This window comes from Lontra canadensis, unplaced genomic scaffold (assembly GCF_010015895.1).
Source record: "Lontra canadensis isolate GAN:19392208 unplaced genomic scaffold, GSC_riverotter_1.0 scaffold1, whole genome shotgun sequence".
Taxonomy (NCBI): Eukaryota; Metazoa; Chordata; class Mammalia; order Carnivora; family Mustelidae; genus Lontra; species Lontra canadensis.
Window position 1 is genome coordinate 13048174 of NW_022630995.1, and position 21162 is coordinate 13069335.

General features: G+C 36.4%; 1 protein-coding gene across 2 annotated transcripts in view; it reads left to right on the plus strand.

Moving 5' to 3' along the window:
* The window catches only part of CENPC (centromere protein C), a 91679-nt gene that overhangs the window by 58505 nt on the left and 12012 nt on the right, over positions 1-21162 (plus strand). For both annotated transcript variants that reach the window (XM_032848191.1, XM_032848282.1), the window contains exons 12-14: positions 87-169; positions 10847-10906; positions 20315-20419. In XM_032848191.1, the coding sequence (XP_032704082.1) occupies positions 87-169; positions 10847-10906; positions 20315-20419 (248 nt within the window). The remainder of the gene's footprint in view (positions 1-86; positions 170-10846; positions 10907-20314; positions 20420-21162) is intronic.

Here is a 21162-nt window from a genome sequence, read left to right on the forward strand (position 1 = left end):
GGGGAGAAAAATGACCATTAGGGTAGAAAATTAGATATATGTATTATAAAAGCACAAATTTGATGGTTTACTTTTTTATCTTAAAGTGGACCTTTCAGGCTCAAGAATTATTTAACACCTGGAAAGAATAATTCTGATGTGGATGACAAGGAAGTTCAGGAAACTTCAAGTAGGTTATTATTTATTGTTTGTTGTCTTGATATTTATGGCATTATGCATGCAGAGTAGGATGTGCTATGTTTTATATAAATTGTTGCCAGTGGCAAGTGTGTATTGAGTACTTACTCTTAAGAGCCTTAGTATATTTAGAGATTTGTAAGATCTTAGACCTGTGTGATAGAGGGAGGAAGAGAGAAAGAATGACAGAGTGATAGTCCTTTCTTTGAGGTAGAACATAAAGAAGTAATTAACACTTAAAATATCTACTTGAGTATTGAAAAATGTTAAGAGGTGTCTGGGTGTCACGGTTGGTTGGGTGCCCGATTCTTGATTTCAGCTCAGGTCATGATCATAGTGTTGTAAGATAGGGCCCAGCATTGGGCTCATGCTCAGTGTAGAGTCTACTTGTGACTTTCTCTCCCTCTCTTTTTGCCCACCTTGCAGTTTCTCTCTCTCTTTCTCTCTCTGAAATAAATAAATCTTAAAAAAAAAAAATGTAAAGCTGTTAAGGGTATAAATGAAGAAAGATTAGCCATGTATACTGTAGCTGTATGATGGGTGTATCAGTTTCATTATATTGTTTTTTCTATTTTAAATATATTTGAAACTTTACATAGTGCAGTTTTTAAAATGCCTCTTAATAATTTTGCAATTTTTATGCTGCTAAAGAATGTGCTTGGAATTTAATCTGTTATACTATTTTTTGTTTCCTAATTCACTAATTAATTTTCCTTTTATTTTTTTATTTTTTAAAATTGGAATCAATCTCTCTCTCTCTCTCTTTTTTTTTTTTTGAGAGAAAGAGAGCACACACAGGTGCGCCCATGAGCAGGGCTGGCTATGGTGGGGTGGGGTGGCCAGAGGGAAAGGGAGGGAATCTTAAGCAGACTCCTTGCTGAGCTCAGAGCTCATATCACAACCCTGAGATCATGATCTGAGCCAAAATCAAGAGTTAGACACTCAGCTGACTGAGCCATCCAGCACCCTTCTTTTTCCTTTTGATTTGCATCTCTTGAAATGCTAGGAATGTGGAATTTGTTTTTTTAAAGATTCTGTTTTTAAGGGATCTCTATGCTTAATTGGGGCTTGAACCTGCAATGCTGATAACAAGAGTTGTAGGCTCGATCAACCAAGCCAGCCATATGCCCCCTTTTAAATTGTTTTTTTTTATCTCTCTGTGTTGAGAATTATTTTATTATTTTTCTCCTCTAAGTTGAATGCTTTCTTATTATTTTTCTATTTTTATATAATAAAAAATTTTTTATTTGAAAAAACAATGAATTTTCCTGACTAGTTTTAGCTTAATTTTACAGCTTTTTATTTATTTATTTTTAAAATCTTTAAAAAGATTTTATTTATTTATTTATTTGTAGTGTGAGCAGGGTTGGGGCAGAGCAAGAGGCAGAGAGAGAATCTGAACCAGATTCTGTGCTGAGTGTGGAGCCCCACCTGGGGCTTGATCTCATGACCCTGAGATCAGGACCTGAGCCAAAATCGAGACTCTCAACCAACTGAACCACCCAGGCGCCCCAATTTTACAGCTTTTTAAATATTGTGTTCTTTTTTCTTTTTTAAAGATTTATTCTTTTATTTTAGAAAGAGAGAAAGAAAGAGCACAAGTGGGGGAAGGTTGGGAGGAGGGGCATAGGGAGAGAGAATATCCAGCAGACTCCTGTGCAGTGCAGAACCTGACATAGGACTCGGTCCCGCAGCCCTGAGTTCATGGCTAAGCTGAAATCAAGAGTTACATCCTAAACCAGCCGAGCCACCCAGATCACCCCAAATGTTGTATTCTTACTGTAGTGTACCCTAAATTACAGTGATTTTTCTTTGACCCAGGAGTTTTTTAAGGATATATTAGTTAACAGCTTGGCCCCCAGAGTCCCTTGGTAGAGTCGAACTCTACCACTTATTTACTATGTTATTTTGAGTAAAAAATTTCATTGCTCTTACCTTTGGCATACTTATCTGTAAAATTGGAATATCATTTCTAATCCCTTAGCTTTCTTGTTTAGTTTAATATCTGGTTTATGTTTAAACATTATTATGTTGGCTGTTATTCTGAAGTGTTTTGTTCTTTGTTAACAATTTCTAATTTCATTTAATTGTTCTAGGGAATTTTGGCTTGTATTATTTATTTTTTGAATTTATTAAGGTTTTCTTTATAATCTGTAGTATGCTTAGAACATAAAAATTCATGGGTTCTCCTATGGGTGCTTGAAAAAGAATACTATTATTTTGTGTACATGTATGGATATAGAAATATATATCCACTTATTTTATTGATATAAGTGCATATATATATATTTGAATATATTTTTAATATTTATGGAACTTAAATTTTTTTTTTTTTTTTTTAAAGATTTTATTTATTTATTTGACAGAGAGATCACAAGCAGGCAGAGAGGCAGGCAGAGAGAGAGGAGGAAGCAGGCTCCCTGCTGAGCAGAGAGCCCGATGCGGGGCTCGATCCCAGGACTCCGAGATCATGACCTGAGCCGAAGGCAGCGGCTTAACCCACTGAGCCACCCAGGCGCCCCAAATTTTTTTAATTTTTAAAGATTTTTATTTACTTGAGAGAAAGTGAGTGGGCATTTGAGAGGAAGAGGGAGAAACAGATTCCCTGTTGAGTAGGGAGCCTGACACAGGACTTGATCCCAGAACCCTGAGATCATGACCTGAGCCGAAGGCAAATGCTTACACCCAGGTGCCCCAGAACTCTTTAATATTTATAGAATATTATGGAATATTTACTATGTATCCTTCTAGAGGCTGCAGATGTGGTAGTGAACAAAAGTGACAAAAACTTCTGTCTCCCTGGAGCCTACTTTCTGGGGGACCAGCGTAGAAGACAATAAAAAATGATAGCAAAATTTAGGATTTGCTGGATTGAGAGTAGAATAATAAAGCAGGGATTTTGTGGTGGGAAATGGTGGTTACATGCTTAAGTAGATGGGCAGAAAAGGCATTACTGAGGACGTGATCATCTGAGGAAAAGACGAAGTGAATCATGTAGCTGTATGAGGAAATACCTCAAGTCGAGGGAAGAACAAGGACAGTTCTGATATGATAATGAGTCTGATGGCAGGAAACACTCAGGAGACTGGGTAGAGCAAAGGAAGAGAGGGATATTAGGAGATGATGTCACAGAGATAACAAGAATGAAAGATCACATAGGATGTTAAAGGCTATTTTAAGGATTTTTGCAAAAGCTTTTCCTGAGAGAGTTGATCAGACATTGGAGGATTTTGAGCAGAGGAGAGACATGATGAACCTATAAACAGAATGACTGGCTGCTGTGTTAGGGAAGGGCTGGTGAGTTTGAGGCGGCTGGTATTAAAGTTGGAGGCAGGGAGACTGGTTGGTGAGACATTAATAATCCCCCTGAGAGTTTGCTTAGACTAGAGTGGTAGCAGTGGAAGGTGGACAACAGTAGTAGGATTTTGAATAGTTTTGAAGATAAAATCAACAACATTTCCTGATGGATGGGATGTGGGATGTAAGAAAGAGATATCAGGGATAACTTTAAGGCTTTAGGCTTGAGCACCTGAAAGAATTAGGTTGTCATTACTTGATTTGAAAACTGTTAGAGAAGGAGCAGATTTGGGGGAAAAGAACAGGATATTAGAATTGAACATATTACATTAGATATTAATTTGGTCCTTTATATCCTTGCTTGTCCTTGCTTGTGATTTGTGAAACCTGCTGAAGACTGCCAGAGTTGAAGTAAAGTGTTTCCACTACAATAGTCTGCTTTTTTCTCCTTATATTTTCTGCAGTGTTTGCTCTGTACACTTCAGTGCTTACTAAGCATGTAAGCCTTTATATGGAATGTACCTGCTTTGGTCAAATTTATCTTCTTTTTTTTTTTTTTTAAAGATTTTATTAATTTATTTGACAGAGAAAGAGAGGGATCACAAGTAGGAAGGGGGCAGGCAGAGAGAGAGGGAATCAAGCTCCCTGCTGAGCAGAGAGCTGGATATGAGGCTTGATCCCAGGACCCCAGGTTCACAACCCGAGATCATAACCCAAGCCGAAGGCAGAGGCTTAGCCCGCTGAGCCACCCAGGTGCCCCCAGATTTATCTTCTTGATCTTGTTACAGTGCTTTTACCTTGTAGTCTGTTTTGTCTAATATTAATATTATGACCCCTAGTTTCTTTCGGCTCATTGTTCTTTTTTACATTTTTACTTATCTTTTTACTTAACCTTTCTTACAGACCTAAAACAAAGTGGTTTAGAAAAAGTACATGATTGAATTTTTTTTTTTTTTATTTTTTTAAAGATTTTATTTATTTATTTGACAGACAGAGATCACAAGCAGGCAGAGAGGCAGGCAGAGAGAGAGAGAGGAGGAAGCAGGCTCCCTGCAGAGCAGAGAGCCCGATGTGGGGCTCGATCCCAGGACCCTGGGATCATGACCTGAGCCGAAGGCAGAGGCTTAACCCACTGAGCCACCCAGGCGCCCCACATGATTGAATTTTTATTTTTAACTTTCTGTCAGTATTTTTTCCTTTAATAAATGTTTAACACATTTATACTTACTGTCAGAACAGATAGCCTTGTTACTTCCTTGTAATTTGGTAGACATTCTCACATATAACAGCAAGAACTCAGGATTTTTTTTTTTTTTTTTTGTACAACTAGTTGAATAGTAAAAATAATCTTTGAGTCATAATCCTTTTTCCTTTAAACTAGCTGGCTATTGACCTTTCGTCTGGCAATAGCTAATGCTTAGGAGTAGAAATTTAAAGGCAGACCCATTTTTTATTTTCTTTGTAGGGAACCTGTTTTCTTCTATCTCCATGCTTACTAGGATTCTTTAATGTTTGAAATGCAGGAGTTATCTCTTCATTGCTGTTTTTTAAAAATAATTTTTTGGAAATTACTAAATTTATTAAAATACTAACTTTTAGAAATTATTAATTTTAAACATTCTGAATTCCCATATCTGCTTCACCCAGATTCCACAGTTGTCAGTATTTTACAACATTTGTTCCATCTCCCTCCCTGCCTCCGCTACATATATGTTCATACACATTTTCTTGTCATTAGCCTTTAAAAAAAATTTTTTTTTATGTAGACTCCACACCCAACATGGAGCCCAACATGGGTCCTGAACTCAACACCCCAAGGTCAAGACCTGAGGCTGAGATCAAAAGACAGACAACTCAACTGACTGAGCCACCTACGTGCCCCTTAAAAAATGTGTTTTTTTATTGAAGTATGATTAACATACAGTGTTACATTAGTTTTAGGTATAAAGTATAATGATTTAGCATTTTTATACTTTATTTAGTGCTCATTATAAGTATAGTCTTAAACTCCTTTATCTATGTCACTCATCCCTCACCCACCTTTCCTCTGGCAACTGCCAGTATGTGCTCTGTATTTAAGAGTCTGTTTTTTGTTCGTTTGTTTATTGTTTTCTTTGTTCATTTGTTTTGTTTCTTAAATTCCACATGTGAGTGGGGTGTCTGGGTGGCTCAGTCCGTTAAGTGTCTGCCTTTGGCTCAGGTCATGATCCCAGGGTCCTGGGATTGAGTCCCACTGCGGGCTCCCTGCTCAGTGGGGAGTCTGCTTCTCCATCTCCCTCTGCCTCTCCTCCCTGCTCGTGCTCTTTCTCTCTCTCGTGGTCTCCCTCTTTCTCTTAAATTAATAAATACAGTCTTTAAAAAAAAAAAATCCACACGAGTGAGATCATATGATATTTGTCTTTCTGTGACTTGTTTCACTTAGCATTATATTCTCTATCTGTGTAGTTACAAATGGCAAGATGTAGCTTTTATGCCTGAGTACTATTCCACTGTGTGTGTGTGTGGTTTGTATACGTGTGTGTGTGTGGTTTGTGTACATACCACATCATCTTTATCCATTCATCTATGGATGGACACTTGGGTTGTTTCTATATCTTGACTTACAAATTATGCTGCGGTAAACATAAGGGTGCAACATACTTTTTTAAATTAGTGTTTTTGTTTTCTTTGGGTAAACATCGAGTAGTGGAATTACTGGATCATATGATAATTCTATTTTTAATTTTTTGAGTAACTTCCATGCTGTTTTCCACAGTGGCTGCACCAGTTTACATTTCTACCAACATGCATGAAGTTTCATTTTTCTTCACATCCTCGCCAGCATGTTTCTTACCTTTTTGATTCTAGCCATCTGCCAGATAATAAGGTAGTAGATCATTGTGGTTTTGATTTGCATTTCCCTGATGATGAGTGATGTTGAGCTTCACCCATCTGGATGTCATCTCTGGAAAAAGTGTCTGTTTGGGTCCTCTGCTCATTTTAAAATCAGATTATTTGACTTTTTGGTGTTGCGTTGAGTTTTTAATGTATTTTGAATATTAACCCATTATTGAATATATCATTTGTGGGTGCCTGGGTGACTCAGTGGGTTAAGCCTCTGCCTTCGGCTCAGGTCATGATCTCAGGGTCCTGGGATTGAGCCCTGCATTGGGAATCTCTGCTCAGGGAACCTGCTTCCCCCCTCTCTCTGCCTGCCTCTCTGCCTACTTGAGTTCTCTCTCTCTGTCAAATAAATAAGTAAAATTAAAAAAAAAAATATATATATATATATAACATTTGAAAATAATTTTCTCCCAAGACAACTATCATATGATCTCCCTGATATGAGGGAGAGGAGATACAACATGGGGGGTTAAGGGGGTAGGAGAACAGTAAATGAAACAAGATGGGATTGGGAGGGAGACAAACCATAAGTGACTCTTAATCTCACAAAACAAACTGAGGGTTGATGGGGGGAGGGGGGTTGGGAGAGGGGAGTGGGGTTATGGACATTGGGGAGGGTATGTGCTATGGTGAGTGCTGTGAAGTGTGTAAACCTGGCGATTCACAGACCTGTACCCCTGGGGATAAAAATACATGTTTATAAAAAATAAAATTAAAAAAATATATATATATTAAAAAAAAGAAAAAGAAAAAGAAAATAATCTTCTCCCATTCAGTAGGTTGCCTTTTCATTTTGTTGTTGGTTTCCTTTGCTATGCAAAAGTTTTTTATTTTGATGTAGTCCTAATAGTTTATTTTTGCTTTTGTTTCCCTTGCCTGAGGAGACATATCTAGAAAAATGTTGCTATAGTCAATGTCAGTGAGATTACTGCCTCTGTTTTCTCCTAGGAGTTTTATGGTTTGAGGTCTTACTTTCAGTTAGGTAATCCATTTTGAGGTTTTTTTTTGTGTAAAGTGTAGTGTAAGAAAGTGTGGTCCTGTTACATTTGTCTTTTGCATGTAGCTCTCCATTTTTTCCAACATCATTGGTTGAATATGCTGTCTTTTCTCTGTTGTATATTCTTGCCTCCTTTGTCATAGAGATTATATAAGCGTGAATTTATAGCTGGGTTCTCTCTTTTATTCTATTGATTTATGTGTCTCTTTTTGTGCTAGTATCATACTGTTTTGATATACTACAGCTTTGTAGTATATCTTGGTCTGGTATTGTGATACCTCCAGTTTTGTTCTTTCTCAAGATTGCTTTGGCATTATTATTAGCCTTTTCTGTACTATTTGAAAAGAAGTTGCAGACATAGTATTGTGTGTAAATGTATACAGATACGATGTAAGACAAGAACATAATCACATTTTAACCATCCACGTCAGGAAATCAACATTAATATTACACCAGTATTCCTTCATTGATTCCTGCAGATTTCACCAGCAGTTCCGTTAGTGTTCTGGTTCAGGATCCAATTCAGGATCATAGATTGCATTTAGCTCTCATGTCCGTTAAGTTTCCTTCAGCAAGGAACAGTTCAACAGGCATTTTCTAACTTTCCTGAGCTTTACATTTTTTGAGAGAATACAACTTTTTATTCTTTAGAATGACGTTCTACCTGAGTCTTTTTGATGTTTCCTCATGATCAGATGCCAGCCATGCACAGGTGACAGAAGTAGTACAGAAATGATGCTATGTTCTTTGTGCATCACATTAGGAGACTCAGTGTTTGCCCATCTCCTGTTGGTGATGTTAATCTTGATCACTTTTTCAAGTTATTATCTCTACTCTAAAGATATGGTTGTTTTCTTTTATAATTGGTAAGTATTTTGCAGTGTGATATTGTGATGCTATTATCTAACATGTTTCTTTTCAAACCTTCACACCAATTTTATCATCTTTTGAAGACCCCCACTCAAATCATCAGCCACTAATGATGATACCAAATTGTACTGTTCTATTTTCCTAATTCCTGTCTTTTAATTAGTGGCATTCTGTAAGAAATAGTTTTTCTTACCGCTTCTCTTGATTTGTTTATCTATATAATTATGGGCTGCTGTTGGATTCCTATTTTATTTGGTGGTTATAATCTCTTTCATTTATTCTGATACTCAAATTGTGTCAGATTTGGTTGGTAGGCATCCTTTCAAACTGGTCCTTTTGTCCTTTGATTACGTTTCTGTCATTTTTCGAATACTCTTTTTTTTGGGGGGGTGCTTAAGATGTTCTGACCTACTTCCCTTGTCTCAGCTCTGGAGTCGCTTATTTCTCCTTGGGAACCTGGCTCTTTTTAGTGGAGAATGGCATTTAGAAACTCAGATCTGGGTACTTGGTGTGCTCACTGTTACTGGGATATCGTTACTTCTAGGCTCTGTCAGTGGACTGTCCTCAGTATATTTATTTGCTTCATTCCTTCTTTGATCCCATCACCTGCTTCCCTCAGCTCACTGCTATTTAAGAATTTTCATTGACTAGCTTCTACTTTTTCCAGTGGGGATTGCTGAAAATTAGATTTTTTTTGGTAACAGCTTTATTAAGATGTATATTGAGATAGTCAGCATACCATAAAATTTACCCATTTATGGAATATAATTCAATGGTATGTAACCATCATCACAGTAAATTTTAGAACATTTTTATCATCCCCAGAAGAAACCCCGTATTCTCTGTCTTTAGCAGGCACCTTTCATTCCCTCACCTCTCCATACCTTTTAAGCCTGTGGCATCGACTAATCTACTTTTATTTTCTATAGATCTCTGTAGATTTGCCAGTTCTGGACAGGGAAATTAGATTTTATGATCACTAAAGTTTCTTCTTAGCCTGCAAGTTTATAAGGTAACCAATTCAGTCATTTAATTTTAACTTTTTTTTTTTTTTTTAGAGTGAGTGTGCATGCATGTATGAGTGGGATGGGGAAGGGCAAAGGGAGAGGGAGAGGGAAAATCTAAAGCTGGTTCCATGCCCAGCATGGTACCCAACTTGGCGCTCGATTTCATAACCCAGAGATCATGACCTGAGCTGAAATCAAGAGTCAGATGCTTAAATGATTGCTGCCACCCAGGTGCCCCAGTTCAGTCATTTTAAACAGACTTTTTGTATCGTGCACTCATTTGAGAATATAATGAAAGCTTAGACTTACTTTCCAGGAAATGCATATTACATATAAAATTGTATCAGAAGTTTTAGGTCATTCATAGACAGTAAGTGTCCTGGTTACATGTTGCTCCATAACAAACACAACTTAGTGGCTTAGTACAACAATTGATTTTTATCTCGCAGTGTTCTTGGGTTGACTTGGCTTAGTTGGGCAGTTCTTACTTGGGCTTTCTCATGCATTCATACTTAAAATGCAAGCTGCTGGTCCTGAGTCCTTTGAAAGCTCAACTGGGTTGGAAGTCCAGGATGACTTTTTTCACTTAGATATTTAGCACTTAGGGGCGCCTGGGTGGCTCAGTGGGTTGAGGCCTCTGCCTTCCGCTCAGGTCATGATCCCAGGGTCCTGGGATCGAGCCCTGCCTCGGGCTCTCTGCTCAGTGGGGAGCCTGCTTCGTCCTCTCTCTCTGCCTGCTTGTGATCTCCATCTGTCAAATAAATAAATAAAATCTTCAAAAAAATAAAAGTCTTTAACAACAACAACAAAAAAGATACTTAGCACTTAACTGGTGTGGTTGGAACAGTTGAGGGCTGGCCACATGTATCTTTTTTCTCCGCATGTTCTTTCCATGTGCTTAGCTTGGATTTCCTCACAGCATGGCAGTCTTGGGGTGGTCAGACTTCACATAAGGTGTCTTTCTCCAAAGTGAAGTTCTAAGAGACCCAGGTGGAACTTGAATATCTTCTTAGGACTTACACTTTGAGGTCCCAGAATGTCATTTCTGCTGTGTTCTGTTGGTCAAGCAGGTCATTAAGATCAGCAGAGATTCAGGGAATTAGGGAATTCAGAGAAAAGGGAATTAGACTCTGCTTCTTGATAAGGAATGACATTTGTGCATAGGAAGAGAAAGAATTAATGGCAGCTATGTATTTCAATACTAAGGTTGAAAATTCTGCCTAATTGGTACACTGCTAAATTTAGTATACTTGTACTATTTTAGAGTGTGAAAGATCATATATTACATTATTAGCATTTGATCGTTCTTTATTACACCCTACATTTTAATGTACTAAGTTGCTTATTTTACCTCAAGTCTAGAAAACTTACTTCTTTTTTGTTATGTTTAATTGTTAGGCTCTTTAGACATATACATTGTAGCAAAATCTAAAGAAATGTTACACTGTTTTTAATTAGTCTTTATTCCTCAGCAGTAAAAAGTAAAAGAAGTAATACCATAATTGTCGAGTTAAATTTAATTAAAATACTTATATTGAAATTGACAACTAGCACAGTTTAATTCAACATGGAATTAGCAGCCTTTGCTCATGAGATTATCATTTGCATTTTGCAGGTGACTCAAGAGTAAAAATATCTACGGTGATACCAGAGGATAAAATACATCACAAGTTAGGTAAGATTATTTCTGTCTTTTAATATCTTCATTTATAAAACCTCTGTTACTAAATGGGTCTTAATTCTTCTCATACAGAGAGGAAGTATTTGGATTAACTGGTAGATAAATTGAAACTATTTGTTTAGTTTTTATGAATTTCACAATAAGTCATCATAGGCCAATGATGATCTTTATTAAATCTTGTGTCTCTCTCATGCTTTGCCCCATATTAAGGAACATGATTTTGCCCAGGCTAAGAAGTTAGGGTGGAGAATTCTGTAAATAATAACTGCTAGGTAGATGACATTTGACAACTCCCATTTTTATCCAGCTCATTTGCAAACAAAGCAGTAGCTGGCATAGGTAGGCAAAGGTGGGAGCTGGGGAACTCATGGAGAGGCCATGGAGGATTAAAATTCTTCAGTTCCTAATGATATATTTGCCAGTCAGGATTCATGAGACCTCTTGCACTTGTACCTAAGGAAACCACTAGAATTGAAACTTCCTCAAATTGCTTCAACCCAAAACTCACATTTTGTCAATATTTTGTTGGCCCATGTGAAGACTGTTCTACCTCTCAGTGTTTAATACTTTCTTGAAAATTGGAATAACTAGTCAGGAGTACGTAAACAGATAAAAATGTTTCTGAGCAAGGGCTTTAGCAACTAAAGAGAGGAAAATCAAGTATTGTGCCTAAGAAAGTAGACAACTGCTGGTGAGCTAGAATTTCTGTTAGTAGATGCATAACAGTTTCAACAATAAAAGAAATAGGATTTTCAGAGATTCCATTATAGCATAGAAAACTTTCTGGGACTGAAAAACTCAATTTTTTTAAAATTTAAAAAGTCAGTAGATGGGGGTGCCTGGGTGCCTGGGTGCTGGGTTAAAGCTTCTGCTTTCAGCTTAGGTCATGGTCCCAGGGTCCTGGGATCGAGCCTCGCATCGGGCTCTCTGCTCAGCGGGGAGCCTGCTTCCCTCTCTCTCTGCCTTCCTATCTGCCTACTTGTGATCTCTGTCTGTTAAATAAATAAAATCTTAAAAAAAAAAGTCAGTAGATGAAGTGAAACTAAAGGGTGTCACTGTTGCTGAGAGCTGAATTAGTAACCGGTGTTGACATGGAAGAAATTTATCAGAGACAAAACATGAAAAGATGGAAAGCATGAGGAAAAAAGGTGGAAATAATATGGAGACAACTGAGAAAACTTGCAAACAATAGGATTTCCAGAAAAGAGAAACAGGTGGAGGAAGGAAAAGAGTTAAAAAAGTATGTTAAAGAAAACTTACCTGAATTAAAGATGGCTTAAATCTGCAATTTGAACGAGTTTGCCAAATGCCAGTCAAAATTATTGAAATACATACACTTCTAGACATCAATGAATAAAATTTCTAAATTTCAAGACTATAGGAAGCCTCTAGACAGAAAAATATATATACAAGGGAGAAAAAATGATGAGTACTGTTGATCTGTATAACATTGGAAGAATAAAATAACATCTATAGCCCATTTTAAGAAATATATTACAATCTAGTAATCTTACACCTAGCCAAGATATTTTCCTTTCTGGTAAGTGAATTTACTTTGCAGATAATGCAAAGATTGAGTTGACTCTAAATCCTCTGATAAAATACTCGTGTATTTTAACTAAGTATATAAATCAAAACTGACTCCAAAGAAAGGAAACAGTGGTGAGGAATAATTCTTGTAATATATGTGCTTAAATTTAAATAATGTGTATTTGTTTTCTGTTGCTATGTACTAAATTACCACAATTTAGTGGATTAGACAACACACATTTATTTATTATCCATATTTTCTTTTGGTCAGAAGCCCAGACGCAGATTAGCTGGGTCCTCTGTTTAGGTGTCAGGCTGCAGTCAAAAGTGTCAGCCTGGGTTGTGATCTCATCTGAGATTTGAGGTCCTATTCCAAGCTCATGTGGTTGTTAGAATTTAGTTCCTTGAAACTGGGGCTGAGGTACCGGTTTTTTTGCAGGCTGTCAGCCATTGGCCATTACTTTCAGCTTCTAAAGGCTACCTGCAGTTCTTGCCACGTGACCCGTTCCATAGGCCCCTTCATAGTATGGCACCTTGGTTCTTCAGAGTCAGCAAGGCAGAATTTCTGCTTCTGCTCGATGGTGTCTTATATGTATGATATCATATATTGTCACATATATAATCATAATGTAATCAGAGTGATTCCCTGTCACTATTACCATATTCTGCAGATGAGAATAAAGTCACAGTTCCCATATACATCTTAGGGGAGGGAATTATTACACAAGGATGTGAATCATTCATTGCTGATACTTAATGTGAATGGGGATTTATTAGTGTTAAATAATGACTTTTATAATGATGCTTTGAAATCCATACTATCTTTAATTAAAACTTAATGTGGTAAGGAAGAGAATAGGGGCAGAAGAGCAGTAGTAAAAGTAGTCTAAATGTTTTATTTTACTGAATGAGAAAAGGAGAAGATAGCATATGTTGGTAAGGGTTATAGTTTTTAACATAATCATGGAGAAATGAGAATTTGATTTTTGAGTGCCAAGAATGGGAAGGTGATCAATATTAAAGGGAAAAAAGCACAGTAAAACTTTAAAATGACTAAGGGAGGGGAGAAAATAGATATGGTCATTTGCTCAAATCAGTAAAAATGAGAAAGAAGCATTAATGCAAAATAACTAGTTAAATATAAAGTAAGATGGAAGGAATAAAAAGAAACATGGTACTTGTTACACTAAATAATGGATTGAATTCCTCTAATAAGGTAGGAACTCTCAGATTTGGTTAAATAGTACAACAGAATAAAGAAGGACATGTAATGATAAAAAATTAATGAAGAAGGTAGAAAAATCATAAATGCTTATGCACCAAACAACTTATCAAATAAAATATATAAAGAAAAAAGTTTTTAAAAAACCCCAATTTTTACTTAAACAGTATAGTTAGGCTGGGAGATTCTAATAAACTACTTCCAGAATTGGAAACTTCTAGCAAGCAAAGTAGGTAAAAGCATAGGAATTTGATTATATAGCCAACAAAGTCAGCTTAGTGTATACAACTTCGCATTGTTCAGATAAAATTAGTGGATTTATGTGTATACACACAAACACATGCATACATAACTACCCTGATTTATAAATTTTCTATTGTGGAGCATTTAGATGGTGTTCAGTTTGGTTTTTGTTTTCTAAATATAAATAGTACTACCATGAATGTTCTTATAAATACAGCTTTACCCATTTTTTTAAAAAAACAGTAATAGCAGGATGCCTGTCTGGCTCAGTCAGAATATGTGAGTCTTGCTCTTGGGGTCATGAGTTTGAGCCCCATGTTGTTGTAGAGACTACTTAAATAAGTAAGTAAATAAAGTTAAAAAAACAGTAATAGCTAATGTTCAATGAATTGCTATATGTCAGGCATTTTACACCATTGTATTAAGTTACATCTCACAAAACTCCATAAGATAGGTTCTGTTATTTATCTGTTATTTATTTTATTAGGCAGATGGAGGAAACTACAGTTGACATAAGAGAGGTTGAGTGGCTGTAACTTCTGGGATGTTTCAAAATTAGTTCATAATAAATTAGTATGTAAGTTTGACTCCAAAAACTAGCTATTGAGAATTCAGGAGAAATACTTCCAACAGAAAATTAGCTAGATGGTTATGGTAAATTTTAACAACCAAAGTATTTTACAACCAAAGTTGTAATGATTATGAGAGTTTCAGTTTATTAATACTGCTTTTTTTCTGCTGCTGTTTAAAAAAATATTCAAGTTTTCTTTATTTTTAAAATTTAATTGTATTTAAATTGAATTAATTAACATATAGTGTTTTATTAGTTTCAGAGGTAGAGTTCCGTGATTGATTAGTCTTTTAAAAAATTTTTTTATTTAAATTCCGTTAACATATAATGTATTACTGGTTTCAGAGGTAGAGGTCAGTGATTCCTCAGTCTTATGTAATACCCAGTGCTCATTCCATCACTGTCCTTAATGCCCAGCACCCGTTTCCCTATCCCCCCTTACCCCAGCAGCCCTCAGTTTGTTTCCTATGATTAAGAGTCTCTTACGGTTTTATCTGTCTCTTTGATTTTGTATTTTCCCCTCCTTTCTCCTATGAGTCCTGTTTTGTTTCTTAAATTCCATACATGAGTAAAATCATATAATTGTCTTTTTCTGATTAACTTATTTTGCTTAGCTTAATCCTTTAGTTCCATCTACGTTGTTGCCAGAGGCAAGATTTCGGGTTTTTTGCTGGCTGAGTAATACTCCATTGTATATACCTACAACATTTTCTTTATCCATTCCTCTATTGATGAACATCTAGGCTCTTTCCATAGTTTGGCTATTATGGACATTGCTACTATAAACATTGGTGTACCTGTGCCCTTCGGATCACTATGTTTGTGTCCTTTGGGTAAATACCTAGTAGTATAATTGCTGGATCGTAAGGTAGCTCTTAGTTTTAACTTTTTGAGGAGCCTCCATCCTGTTTTCCAGAGTGGCTGCATCATCTTGCATTCCCAGCAGTGTAAGAGAGTTCCCCTTTCCCCACATCCTTGTCAACATGTCATTTCCTGACTTACTAATTTTAGCCATTCTCACTGGTGTGAGGTAGTATTTCATTGTAGTTTTGATTTGTATTTCCCTTATGCTGAGTGATGTTGAGCATTTTTTCATGTGTCTGTTGGCTATATGGATGCCTTCTTTGGAGAAGTGTCTGTTCATGTCTTCTGCCCATTTCTTGACTGGATTATTTGTTCTTTAGGTGTTGAGTTTGGTAAGTTCTTTGTAGAGTTTGGATATTAGCCCTTTATCTGATATGTCATTTGCAAATATCTTCTCCCAATCTGTTGGTTGTCTTGGTTTTGTCAGTTGTTCCTTTGCTGTGCAAAAGCTTTTTATTTTGATGAAGGCCCAGTAGTTCGTTTTTACCTTTGGTTCCCTTGCCTTCGGAGATGTGTCTAGCAAGACGTTGATGTAGCTGAGGTCAAAGAGGTTGCTGCCTAAGTTCTTCTCTAGGATTTTATTGGATTCCTATCTCACATGTTGGTCTTTCATCCATTTTGGAAAGCTTGTTTTTGTGTATAGTATAAGAGAATAGTCCAGTTTTAGACTTCTGCCTGTGGCTGTCCAATTTTCCCAACACCATTTGTTGAAGAGACTGTCTTTTTTTCCATCAGATATTCTTTACTGCTTTGTCGAAGATTAGTTGATTGTTGAGTTGAGGGCCCATTTCCAAGTTCTTTCTTCTTTTCTATTGATCTATATGTCTTTTTTGTGCCCATACCATACTGTCTTGATGATTAGAAGCTTGTGATAGAGCTTGAAGTCTGGAATTGTGATGCTGCTAGCTTTGGTTTTCTTTTTTCAAGATTCCATTGGCTATTTGGGGTCTTTTGTGGTTCCATACAAATTTGAGAATGATTTGTTCCAGTTCTGTGATAAAAGTTGATGGTATATCGATGGGGATTGCATTGAATGTGTAGATTGCTTTAGGTAGCATAGACATTTTCACAATATTTGTTGTTCATTGCTCTAGATAGCATATACATTTTCACAATATTTGTTGTTCCGATCCATGAGTATGGAATGTTTTTCCATTACTTTATGTCTTCCTCAATTTCTTTCATGAGTGTTCTATAGTTTTCTGAGTATAGATCCTTTGCTTATTTGGTTAGATTTATTCCTAGGTGTCTAATGGTTTTTGGTGCAATTGTAAATAGGATCAACTCTTCAATTTCTCCTTCTTCCATCTCATTGTTGAGTGTATAGAAAGGCAACTGATTTCTGTGCATTGATTTTATATCATACTACTTTCCTGAATTCTTATATTAATTCTGGCAATTTTGTGGTGGAATCTTTTGCATTTTCCACATAGAGTATCATGTCATCTGTGAAGACAATTCTTTCTTTCTTTCTTTCTTTCTTGTCATCTGTGAAGACAATTCTTTCTTTCTTTCTTTCTTTTTTTTTTTTTTTTAAAAGATTTCTTTATTAGAGAGCGCACACACAGGTAGGGGAAGGGGAAGAGGGAAAGGGAGAAGCAGACTCCCCACTGAGTAGGGAGCCTGACATGGGGCTTGATCCAAGGACTCTGTGATCATGATCTGAGCCAAAGACAGATGCTTAACTCAGTGAGCCACCCAGGCACCCCTGAAGTCTACTGCTGTTGTACTGCTGTCGGTTTCTCCCTTTGTGTCTGTTAGTATTTACTTTATATATTTAAGTGTTCCTGTGTTGGGTTCATATATACTTACAACTGTTAAATCCTCTTGTTGGATTGATTCTGCATGGTTATGTAATTCCCTTCTTTGTCTCTTGTAGTCTTTATTTATTTATTTATTTTAAAGATTTTATTTATTTATTTGACAGATCACAAGTAGGCAGAGAGGCAGACAGAGAGAGAGGAGGAAGCAGGCTCCCCGCTGAGCAGAGAGCCCCATGCGGGGCTTGATCCCAGGACCCTGGGATCATGACCTGAGCCGAAGGCAGAGGCTTTAACCCACTGAGCCACCCAGGCGCCCCGTCTTTTAGTCTTTATTTTAAAGGTTTTTTTCATTTGATGTAGTTATTGCTACCCTAGCTTTTTTTTTCACTTCCATTAGCATGGACTCTTTTTTGGTCCTAACTTCAGTTTGTATGTATTGTTAGATATGAAATGAGTTTATTGTACACAGCATGTTGATGGGTCTAATTTTTTATCCATTCACTCACCCTGTGTTTTTTGATTAGAGCATTCAGTCCATTTACATTTAAAGCAGTTATCAATAGGTATGTACTTACTGTGATTTTTTTCATTGTTTTCTAGTTGCTTTTGTAGTTTTCTCTGTTTCTTTTTTTTTTGCTCTCATGATTTGATGACTTTCTTTAATGTTATGCTTTTAATCTTTTCTCTCTCTTTTTTGTTTTGTTTTGTTTTGTGTTTCCATTACAGGTTTTTTACTTGTGGTATTAACATGAGGTTCACATATAACATTCTGTGTATATAGGAATCTATTTAAAGTTGATGGTTGGGTAGGTTCCAACACATTTTAAAAGCACTATGTTTTTGCTCCCCTATCCATGTTGTGAATCCCAGAGATGATTTTTCTAGATATAATTGATTTTACTATTTGTATCTTTTAACCTTCATACTAGCTTTATAAATGATTGATGTACTATGTTTTTCATGTTTGCTTTTACCAGTGAAAATTTTCCTTTCCTAATTTTCTTCTAATTATAGCCTTTTCTTTTCTGCTTAAAGGAATTCTTTTAATATTTCTTGTAAGGCTAGTTTAGTGGTGATGAACTAATTTAACTTGTTTGGGAAATTAATATCTCTCCTTCAGTTTTGAATGATAACCTTCCCTGGGAGAGCATTCTTGATTTTATTGTTTTGTTTTTCTTTTCAGGACCTTGAATATATCCTGTTTCTCTTCTCTGGCATGCAAAATATCTGCTGAAAAATCAGTTGATACCTTTTTTTTTTTTTTTTTGGTAAAGATTTTATTTATTTATTTGACAGAGATCACAAGTAGACAGAGAGGCAGGCAGAGAGAGAGAGGGGGAAGCAGGCTCCCTTCTGAGCAGAGAGCCCAGTGCGGGGCTCGATCCCAGAACCCTGAGATTATGACCTGAGCCTCAGGCAGAGGCTTAACTCACTGAGCCACCCAGGAGCCTCAAATCAGTTGATACCTTTATGGGTTTTCCCTTGTACATAACTATCTGCTTTTCTCTTGCTGCTTTTTAAAAAGATTTCTGCTTTATCTTAACTTTTGGTATTTTAATTATTATGTGTGTTGGTGTGGACTTCATTGGGACCTCCTTGCTCTCTGTTCTTCCTGAACTTGGATATCTGTTTCCTTTCCCAAATTAAGGGAAGTTTTCAGTTACTATTTCTTCAGTTAAGTTTTCTGCCCTTCTGTCTCTGTTTTCTTCTTCTTCTTCTTCTTCTTCAACCCCTGTTAGTACTACTGTTATTACACTTGATGTTGTCCCAGGGTTCCCTTAACCTATCCTCATTAAAAAATTATTTTTTCTTTTTGCTTTTCAACATAGGTGCTTTTTTACTACCCATCTCACTGATCCATTCTTCTATCCTCTACTTTGCTGTCAGTTCCTATAATCTGTTTTTCCTTTCAATTTTGTATTGTTTAGCTCTGGTTCTTTTTTATATTTTTTTATCTCTTTATTGAAGTTCTTACTAAGTTCATCCATTCTCCTCTCAAGTTTGGTGAGCATTTTTATGATCATTAGTTTGAACTCTCAGGTGGATTGTTTACTTGTGTTTTGTTTAGGGGTTTTATTGTTGTTGTTGTTGAGTTTTATCTTACTCTTTCATTTGGAACATGAGCATGAACATGTCTCCTTATTTTGTCTAATGTTCTATTTGTATCTATGAATAAATTGGACAGTTGCCATTCTTGGTCTTGAAGAAGTGGACTTGTGTAAGAATATCCCCTATGTAGACTCTGTGTTTTGGTGGTTTTGGGTGGCCAGCTAGACCTGGAGTGTGCTTGGGCTGTTGTCACCCTGGTGTGATGAGGCAAGGCAGATGGGGTGCTACCCTATGGGGGTGGTTGGAGCTTGGGTCCTGGGTCTGGCTATGGTAGTCCTACCAGGCCAGCTAGAGCACCTGAATTTTGATCCCATCTGCATTATCAAGGTGAAGGCATGTAAACAATGGTGCTTGCCAGCACCTGTTGACCTGGAGAGAGTTCCAGTAGCTGTGCCTCTTTTTGACAGGTGCTCTAAGGTTAGAAAATGGATTTTCTTCAATTACTGTCTAGTTACCCTTTAAACCAGTGGTATTTTATTTGTTTGTTTTGTGCCTCAGGGCAGGTGTGCATCTCTCAGTGACATCCTTCTGCAGGTCATCAGATGGAATGGAGTTTCAGATACTACTGTGTCTTGTCTCTCCCCCCTTTCTCTCCGTGGTCCCTCTGTCCTTTGTTGAGCAGAAGTTCTTCAGTCAGTTTTCAGTTCTTCAGAAGAAATTGGTCTATATTTAGGTGCAGGTTCAGTATGTCTGTGGAAGTTGTGAGCTCAGGGTCTTCCTATGTTACTGTCTTAGACCACCTCTAGCTTTGCCTCTTTTTGTGAATATTTTTGCAGATTTATTTTATATAAGTTAAATTCTAAATCAAGTTATGGCTAAGTTGCTTTCAATCAGTTTACATTTCTACTTAAAGTATGTTTGAGTTTCTTTAACATCATTCACCCTGGGTGTCATCAAGTTTTTTAATCTTTGTCGATCTAGCAACTTGTTTTTTCATTGATATTTCTTTAACTATTAGCACAGATATATTGTAAAAATTTTTTTCTACTGTTTTGTCTAGAAACATTAGTGTTCTAGAGGGTAATATCAATCTTTCCACTACAAAGACCATCCAATTAAACATTTATGTGTGTACCTTTTTGTGTGATGTCTTTTTACAGTATTGCCTTCCAACACACCAAATGTTCGCAGGACCAAGAGAACACGATTGAAACCTTTGGAATATTGGCGGGGAGAGCGAATAGATTATCATGGAAGGCCATCAGGTAAATTCAAGTTTACACTTCAGTATCTGACAAATAATAATTAGGATGCAACAGTTTATGTATATTATGTGCAAAGCACTATTTTACATATGTACATAAATTACCTCATTTTATCATCATCCTCCAAAAATGAGGCCAGAATAGATTCAAGTACAGATCTATCTGATTACTATGGAGATGCTTATCTTTTTCTCTCTTTGGTAGCAGTTTGAGGTGAGTTTGTGGCTTGAGAATATTTTTATTTCATACTATTAACAAGGTTTTTAATTGCAAGAAATAAGTCATTAGATCAGAACATGAGAAAATAGTAAGTGGCAAAGATTAAGTATTCCCTTTTACTATTCTCATCCCATTTGCTCATCATATTTCTCTATAGAAATATAGAGAGTGGGCCAGAAAATTATTTTCCTTTCTGTGATGGATGTATCTAAGTCAAAGAATAAACTCACATGTAAATTATTATAAATATTTCATTGCTGGCTTTTGTGTTGTTTTTCAAACTGACTTGATTTCAAGCAACAGAGATCATTCTATCATGTTTCATCAGTGCATCTGGATTTAGGGTGGTAGAAACATAAGTGAAATTGGTTGGTATTTTTGTTGTTTGAGTTACTAACTGTAAAATATGATAGTAATATATTCTTTGGTAGTCTGAAAGAAAATATGCTATAGTAATTTAAATTTTGGTTCAATATTTTTACTTTCTCAGGTATGATATTTACCTTTTTTGTCATTAACTTTCA